We start from the raw sequence: 9,403 nt of genomic DNA, 5'->3' as shown, positions 1-9,403 counted from the left end.
CATTTATATACGGTATAATGCTGGACTCAAGAGCAAACTCGAGTCCAGTCTGGGAGTACTACAACATTACCTCTAGCTGACATACAATAGCACATTTTAAGGGCTCCTGCTCTCTGATGGCTTTTTTTTATTGATTAGCAATAGGCCTCTATTGTGTTAGTACAGTGGTTCCCAATCTGGGGATCAGGACCCCCATTAGGAGTCATCAAAGCTTCATGGGGAGTCCCAAAGCCTTCTTGATTTTAAAGCATGCTAGAAAACTTTAAGAATATTCACAGCAGGGCTATATGTCAGTATTTGGTTCACTTCTGTGAAGTAATGTAAATGTAAAGTAAATTGTCTAATAGAACAATGACCAAGCATCAATGACAAAAAAAGACTGAATTTGAAAAAAACAAAACAAAAAACCCCCAAAAAACAGAAGCCTATTAAGTTTGTTAAAAATGATATTAAAAAACTGAATAAAAAGTTCCCTAAACAGGAAATAATCTGCTCAAAATTCAACTTTAGAAAATAACAAACTTCTTGCAGTTTTGAATATAATATGAAATATTCATAAAATATGTCACTTAAGCAGAGGTTGTCAGTTTTCTAAATGATAGAAAATGGGTCCCTTGGGGAAAAAGGTTGGGAACCACTGTTAGTATGTTAACATGATTAACAAATACAAGTTTGACTTCCTCCACTTTTACACAGAAGTCAAATTTCACACTGAGGTGATTTTTTATTTTTTATTTAAAGAAAAGAAAAGTACAAGGAAAAGCTGCACTTCCAGCGGAAACAACTCAGAGATGCACTTTAAAATACAAGGACGTCTCTCCGGACAGGATTTAAATTAAAGGAGGACCAGCAAGTTCACAGAAAAACAGTAGCTAATTGCAGCTGTAATTATTATGGGGGTGGTGGTGAAAAATGAACCACGCTCCAGATGGAATTCAAATCTCTGACCAGTGCAGGTAATGTTAAAAGACATAAATCTAGTCTGCATGGGGCTTAAACCACATTTGCTAAATATAAAAGCATCCAACTGGCAGACGTCCACTGAATCAAACATTTGCAGCACCATTTTTCCTCCCTCGGTTTTTAGACAGAATGTGGATGAATGACTAAACATCTCTTCTCTGCACACGTCAGAAGCCTCACCACATAAGTCTCTGCAGTGATGTATACATCACTGTGTGTGTGTGCATGTGTGTGTGAACCCTGCTGGCTTATCCCCCTGCTTCCTGCATCAGTGGAACTCATATTTCACCTGTCAGGATCTGTCATCTCTACCGCTGTCATGCCAGCCCCCAGAGCCCATTGTCTCTTCAGTCTGGCCTCTCCGCGCATTCTGGCAGATGCATATGTGTGTGTCTTAAGGTATCACCAGTGCACCAGGTTGAGTTTGGCTTTTTATTAAAAACCCAATAATAGCACAGAGTCAGACTCAATTCACATATAACACTGTTCCTCTCTGATCTAAAATCTATGATATAAAAAATCAGTGTAGTGTCTTCTGGGAAAGATTCTGCTCAACAGGGTATCCAACCTGCGGTGAATGTCCACAGTGCATAATTCTTACTGTATAATGGAGCTGTACATAATTGATCATAACACAAGGATTTCAGGTTTAACGACCTGTTTAATAGAGACTTTTTTAATAAGGGAAGGGTCATTGCTCTGTGTTAGAGGTCTGTCCGTCCACAGCAGCTGTCTCTGTGCTTACACCTACTGGGCAAAACAGGTTGAGGCGATCCAAATTTTGTGTATAGAATTATGAAGATGTTTAATTCAAAGGAGATCATTCGGGGCTGTTGATGCCAGTGGGGATTTTGGCAGCTACATGGATACAGCAGGTTGCAGTCGTCTTCTGAAGCTGAGTCACACACACACACACACACACACACACACACACATAACAGTAATGGAAGATATAAACATGTCGGTTTTAGCACATTCATTATAGCAAATGTTCAGCATATTAGTTTGTCCATTCATTACTTCACAGTGATGCAGGTCAGATGTAGGATAATCAAATGAACACTTTGCAGATGAAGCGATTTTGTCTTTCTGCACTCTGTGTCTAAAGCCACAAGTTTGTTTCAAGTATCCTGCCCTGCAGAACACCGGTTCTGAGCGCTAGCTAACTTACATTAGCATGCTTATACGGTAAACTAAGAAAACATTATTCGTGTTAAACATTAAATTGCTACTAAAATATGTTTCTAAAATGATTTTAGGTGAGAAATAGGTAACGCAGTAACAGAATATTGCTTCGTATTTGATCAGCACTGCCTAGTTTGACAGTTTGATCTGCGGTGCACTTGACGGGCTCACTGAGAATGACTTTATCATCTATTTTACTCTAAATGGGACCATCATTTACTAAATGAACATCATGCTGAATGGAAGAAGACTGAAACTAGAGATTGAGACCATAAACTCATTAGGAAACTCTTTATTGAGCCATGCATATGAAGATGTTTCAGAATATTACGTTAAAAGTGCATCAACTTTGCACATCTGAACTGCCGGTGCAGGGAGATGTAACTGTACCTTTACCACAGAAATTCTTGGGAATAGAGATGACCTGAAGATGATCTCAGTGAGCTGAAATACTAAAGAATTTTTTTTATAGTTATTTTTACAGTTGTATTTTGTCCTTGATTTTCGTGACACTCAGCAACAACACACTGAATTCTCATTACCTCTCTATGCCATCTCATTACAAACAGATCACACATGTAGCTCCAATATCTCGCTCCACTTCATTATTATTATTTTTGCATCTCAATACAAGAAAGAAATATCAGATTCAGTTGTTGCCATTATCACCTTACAATGAATGTCTGAAAGCAATTGCCTCTTTTACAGATAAAATATGATGAGCAGGGCTGGCTGGCTTTTGTTCCTGCTTTCAGGGTCACAGTCAGTTTGAAGCCTGTGGTGTCGGTTGGTTGCTACGGGCTACGAGGCAGAGATTGACTGATGGTGGCATTCGCTCTCTTTGTGTGGCAGCTCAAACTGGGAAAAAAAAGAGAGAGATTGAAAGACAGGAGCCAAAACAGCATGCCAGCCACAGACAGGCTGACACGGAGGCTCCCCACAACAAACTGGGCCAGGTTTGTAAAGCTTAATTGCAGCTGCCTGCTGTGTTTAGAATAAAATAACCTCATTCAAGCGCACTTGTTTGAACTTTTGGTAAGGATCCACTGTCTATGGAGAAATGATCCTTGCTTCTTTCCGCAGGGAGCCTAGTGAAACTGTATTCTATTACCAGAGGCAGGGATTTCACCCATAAACCTACAACCTTTAGGAATGGCCTATATTCAGTTGGTCATGGTTCATATGACAGCTGGTAGTAAGTGCTTTTTGCACTCTTGTTTCATCTTTGCATCATGTCCTTTGTTGCTAAGTGCGGCAGTTTGTGTTGAAAGTGTACTTTAAATACAACTTCATGCAAATGAGAAGCTAATGTGCTAAGCCGATGAAGGAGGTGGGGATCCGATTTTGGGAACAACGTTAAAGAGGGGAAGAATTAATATTCAGTTCTCAGCTACAACCACTCCTCCATAATTCATATCATGAATATATTCCACTACTGAGTACTGAGTAATGAGATGCAAAGAAATCTACAAATGAACCAAAATAGATCATCTGGCCCTGACACATTTTCTCCTCTCACAGCTCCGTTTGGTGGCCAACACGCAGCTGCGATCAAAGAGCGCTTCTCCAGAGGGAGCAGGGAGGCCTGGTGGCGAGGCCTACTCTGTTCGTAACTGGGAGGTCACAGGTTTGAGTCCCACAGCAGCCGGTGTGTCAATTAGCGGTCAGGTACCCCGCTGCATGCCTACCTGCTCTCTCTCTAACTGTACTGGATACATGCAGAAAATGTAAATGTGGCGCACAAACGCCCCCAAGGAGGTGACATGTTTCCTGTTGCAAACATAGCTTGTCGTGTGACAGTCCAACCATCTGGACCATGGGCTCCGTGTTCAAGGGCAGATGAAAGCCATTTCCCCGCTCTTTAGGTTGTTTTTCCTTCTTCTCCCCCTCCACCGAATGCCGATTCTGTGCTGATTTCTGACCTGATATTCTGACCTAGATGAAATAATCAGCAGCAGAGATATTTTGCAGATTGCATCGCCGACCCTGTTTGCACGTAAATGTTGCCCTGCGGCTACGCACCGCCTTTAAACTTCAACCCACATTCTGAAGCAGACCTCGAAGGAGGAGGCGCTGGTGCCATCTCGAGGAGCTTATCTTATCAGTATCTGCTTCATGCTCTTTTGACTCATGCTGTTTATGTAGCGTGACAGCTGCTGCGCTACCTGTTCACCACATATATCGGCAGTCTAATACGGTCCTATGAGGAACATGGTGCCTAATGACTCCATAATTAATGTGTTATTCCCACCATATACACAGCAACTGAACTACTTTCCCCACTGATGAAGATTGTTGCAGCAATAACCTTACATTTACCCACAAACAATGTTACTTTGGTCATCCCTCCATCTAAACATCAGATTGACAGGAATTGGGACAGGAGGACCAGGCTCCTCCAGCTAAGTTTGCTTCCCACCATGAATTGTAAAATAATGAATATATTTTTGTCTTGACTGCTCTTGTCTTTTGTACTAGCTGTGGCTTACGTGTACTAGAGCTTTATATAACCTGACCCTTGCCTGAAAAGATTCTGTACGAGCCCGAACCACAGACACAGTTTTGGGCTCGACCCCGACCCAAACCCGAATTTCTGCTTAGAATAATAAATAAATTATTAAAAGTGTATTACAAGCCAAAATAAACTACATTGTGCATGTTTCATGCAAATTATTATCAAAACTAATACATCAAAAATCCACTCATTAATTACAGTTGCATGCATTATTAATAAATATTAAATATATGTATTTTTAAAAATCATATTCTGTCCAAGCCCAACCCAAGTCTAACCTACAGCAGCAGTTTTGGGCCAGAACCCGACGGGTTGTGTCAGGTGCCGGGCAGAGAACCAATGCTCTAATGTGCACCTGCTTTGAACTGAAAACACTGAAGGTTATTTCCACACCTGATGTCATTTTATTTTGTTAGGTCTGCCTTCCAGATGGGGATTAACTTTTCTTCTCTATAACAGTTAAAATCACTGCAACCCTAGATACGGGTTACATTAGGTGTGGCGAGTGCACTTTGTAGTGGTCTTTTCCTCCATGTTTTGTTTTTCCTTTTAGAGCAGAACAGGGGCGGATCTAGACGGGTTGCATGGGCAGCTGCCACCCCAGTTTGGTGTCAAATACTGTCAAATTTAACACGTTAATTTAGATTTAAAATAATGTGTTGAAAAACAGAAACTAATTTAATGATCTGTTATGGCCACATTTTAAGTGATAGTGATAGGGTTTTAAAACAGACACACTTGTCATGTCTGAAGATTTGGAAATAAAACAATGAATTGATTTCTAATGCCACCTTTAGATATTTCTATTCAATGCTTTACTAATGTGCGGCACTCATGTTTTTTACCTCAAATATCTTCATTTGGGGGCTTTTCTAAGCAAATATTGATATGTGATCATTTGTGATTAAATCAGCATATTTTCTGCCACCCCCTGGCCACACCATGAATATTTCTCTAGATCCGCCCCTGGAGCAGAAATATCTATAATATCAACCAAATGCTCATTTATGCAGTGCAAGTAGCTGCAGATGTCATCTGCGCACTGAAAGACACCTTTATTATACAGTGGCTTTATCACAGGGGGATACTAGTGTTGCTACTGTCATGGGAACCCCTCTGTGCTGATGATCTTTTCTCCAGCAGTCCCGGCTCCACTCTGTGAATGGTTTGGGTGCAGACCAGATGATTATTTGCTGATGTGAGCTGCCACTTCCTGCCCTGCCTCAAGTGAATTGACGCGGCTGATGAGCGCCGTGCGGCCAATGGGAGCGCAGCAGGGCGGAGAGCAGCGGCAGATTGTACTACAGTGTAGTACTGCCGCCAACAGTAGACGCGTCTCCCGCTCAGTCTGTCGCTATTCAGCATCCTCTGGTTAATGGATTACACAGTTTCCCTCCAAGTGCAACATCAGCTGGCGGTGTTCCCGACACACTTCTATCAGGGCTACAGTGTGGAGTTACAGGTACATTTATTTTACATTCCACTTGCCAGTCCCGTCTCCCCCCACCCACCCCCCCTCTTCTCCTCTCCTTTACTGTTCATGATAACAGGCGTGCATGCGTGCAGAGGAGTGAGTGTGACTTTATGGAGATGCTTTACTGCGGGGGAAAAGGCATGGTTGTCGTGTTGCATGCTGATTTTCCAGCCTCACCGAGATTCTTGTTGCGTGCTGCCGGACGGAGCGGTGGCTGCGGTGCGCGCTGCGGTGCGCATGGGGGGTTTAAAAGTAAGCGGAGCAGCCCGGTGGAGGTTGACCTCGCGTTTCATAAACAGGAGCGGCGGGTCTGTGAAGGGGGTCCGACCCGGGACACCCCAGGGGGTCCCTTAAGGGGAGTCCCCTCCGATATGGCTGAGACATGAAGTCCAGGGCTGTAGGGTGATCTGTGCAGTTGGAGAGACGCCTTGAGAATCTGTTTCTGAGTTTCCAAATAAGGTTTATTCTGCAGTCTGTGGCTGTTTTTATGTACTGTGGACAAACAGTAGAGCTGAGTGTCACTGTCAGAATCCACATGCCACCCCGGGCTGCTCTGCATGCAGGAGAACCGCTGCTCCATTCTCTCAAGGTGACATTTAAGGTGGATTAGGAGCCGAGGTGTAGCGGAGGGAGATATACACACCTTCCTCGCCTCTGTGGAAGAGTTACAGTGTTTGCTGGTGGAGCTCATGTGAATCATTCTCACATGAACTGACAGAGGTTGAAGTGATACTGTTAAGCTGAGGAGTTTTTAAAATAGTAACTTTATTCATTTGTGGTTGATGCTGAGTTTACCGGCTCTTTATGTATCCGCACATGTGTCTGTAACACACCAGAGAACAGACTCCTGATACAGAAGTTGCCCTGGACAAATATTGGCAAACATATTAGGGCTACAACTGATGATTTATGAAATATTTTCATTATCCCATAATCTGCCTTTTATGTTCTTGCCAAATTGATCAACTACTTTGGTCAATATAATCTCCCAGGATGCTTTTTTTCCCAAACAGCTTGTTTTTTCTTACCAACAGTCAAATACCAAAACATGTTCAGTCTTCTATCATATATTGAAACAACCATGAGGGTTCTGTTGACTAGTCATTGAGTAATCAGCTAATGGTTCCAGCTCTTAAACATATTAATTGGTAAGAATCATCAAATCAGTTCTTTATTTTTCTGTGCTGCATTAAGTGTTTATTCTTGTTGTTATGTCGTGGTGTCCCTATTTATCTTGTATCTATGTATGTATGTCTTAAAGCTACGTACAGACGGCAGTGACAAATTTCCTGTCAAGGACAATGAAGTATCTATCTATCTATCTATCTATCTATCTATCTATCTATCTATCTATCTATCTATCTATTTTTTCCATAGTTGCTTTCAACTTTCTTTGTAGTGATTTATTTGCCGTTCAGGACTTCACTGCTTATCTCCCTCTTGTGCAGAAAAGCAAACAAAACAGAGAATATGGAACATGGTTGTCACACTCTTTGCTTTGATGTCTCTCTCTCTTTGGTGGCTTTTTTGTTTTATTAGACGTGTAACAAATGTTGCTCTTTTCAGCTTTTGGCATGCACAGCCCCTATATGTTTGGGTTTGTTTCCCACCCAGTGGGATGTAAATGCTGGGGTTGTGAGAAAATAAGAAAATATATCGTATCACAATAATTAGTTTTCTGATATTGTATCAGTTTTTAAAAAGAAGCTGATTTTTTTTATAAAAGGTAAACTGTGACGAAACAGCATTATAATGAAGTCCTGTAGTTCTTCAGAGATTTACTATCGCAATATGATGTTTTTAGAGGCCAGTTTCTGCTTAAAAATGACAATTAATTGACGGTCAGCATTGCTGTTGATTAAGTTTCAAGCTGTATTTCATTGTTTCACATGGATACCAGGAGATCAGAGTTTGTCTAGAAACAGATCACCACGGTAACTCCACAGTATGTGTGTAAACATAAGAAGAGTATCCCATAGTAAAGCGCCATCATCAGTTTTTTACAGTAGGTGTCACTTTGTTCAAACAGTGCATATTTCATTTTGAAAGAGGAGCCCTCCTTTTCTCCTGCAGCAGCAGTTCCACACATACTTAAGATCCAGATATGGATGAAGTGTTTTATTCTGCAGCCTCCAGCATGTTGAGAAAAAGAATAATGCAGCATTTCCCCAACCAGCCCCTCCAAGCTCCATCCATCTGCCTCATTTAAAGTTGACTCTTTCCCTTGAGAAGCTGCACGATATTGCCACCATCTCCTCCACAAGATGGCTCCATCTGGGCACCACGGAAGCTTTCTTGAAATCTTTTACACAGACCCGTCTCTATCACTTCTGCTCTCTTCCAATACGCTGCATGGAAGTTGTGCACTGAGCAGCAACACGTTACAAACAGCCTTAGACAGTAAAGCTCCTTCATCGACCCTTTCTTTAATATCCCAGTGATTTTCCTGCGTCTCTTCGGGCCCTCTAGTCATCCTTTCTATTTTCAAAAAACTTCAAGTGGGGAGAAGACACTTTCATTATTCCCCCGTCTGCTGTCTGTAATTTGTGAAGCCTATAAATAAAACACTTTGAAGCTCAGTGCTTCGATGTCATTAATAATTGTTTGCTTTTGTAAAGTTAAAATTGCCCTGCTTCTTTGTTGCTTTCCATTGCCTTCTTGCCGCAGTATTTTGCAGTTCTGTCTCCATTATTTCTTTTGTAGAAGGTCAAGTGAGATGGGTCTGAGGATTCTTATAAATAGCACCCTAAGTGACAAGGAGCTGGAATAATCTGAGCTGAACGCATTTATTTTCACAGAGTGTAGAAGTTTTAAAGCAAACAAAGTCTACCGCGTTGCGTAAGGAAATGTGTAATTTATCAAAGGTGATAAATCATGTCCTCCACTTTTTTACAACTGCAGGGGAAAAAAGAAAGGAAGTAAAAAAGCTTGAAAGGGTCCGGGCCGGCCTCGGATCTGCAGAACAACTTGTACCTTTTGTAAATATACAAAGACTGTCTTCACTTTTAGTTTTTAAAGGAGATATCCAATGAAGCATCCAAAAAGTGACCCTTATTCTATCAAACTGATTGACAGCAGAGTATAAAACTAACCATGGTACTTTTTCAAAGATAGCAGTGAAGTGAAGCCATTGCTTGGAAAGAGAAAAACAATTATCCCAATAGATTTATCTGTATTTAATAGAAAGTAGATGTTTTCCCATCTTGTCTCACAACCCTGGGCCGCTGCAGCGAGGACTTGGCCTCAGTACAGTAACCGGGCGCCCA

The 9,403-nt window shown here is 41.6% G+C and overlaps 1 protein-coding gene across 2 annotated transcripts in view; it reads left to right on the top strand.

Annotated features, from left to right (window-relative positions):
* Window positions 1–5,922: 5,922 nt before the first annotated feature.
* Window positions 5,923–9,403, top strand: part of zmat4a (zinc finger, matrin-type 4a) — a 146,192-nt gene continuing 142,711 nt past the window's right edge. Inside the window, exon 1 of one of the 2 annotated variants that reach the window (XM_051422098.1) lies at window positions 5,923–6,125. In XM_051422098.1, the coding sequence (XP_051278058.1) occupies window positions 6,039–6,125 (87 nt within the window). In that variant the 5' untranslated portion in view covers window positions 5,923–6,038. The remainder of the gene's footprint in view (window positions 6,126–9,403) is intronic. The other variant, XM_051422099.1, reaches the window with a different exon arrangement.

The sequence above is a fragment of the Dicentrarchus labrax genome, unplaced genomic scaffold (genome assembly GCF_905237075.1).
Source record: "Dicentrarchus labrax unplaced genomic scaffold, dlabrax2021, whole genome shotgun sequence".
Lineage (NCBI taxonomy): Eukaryota > Metazoa > Chordata > Actinopteri > Moronidae > Dicentrarchus > Dicentrarchus labrax.
The sequence above is the reverse complement of the archived record's forward strand: the minus strand, read 5'-3'. Positions and strand labels throughout refer to the sequence as shown.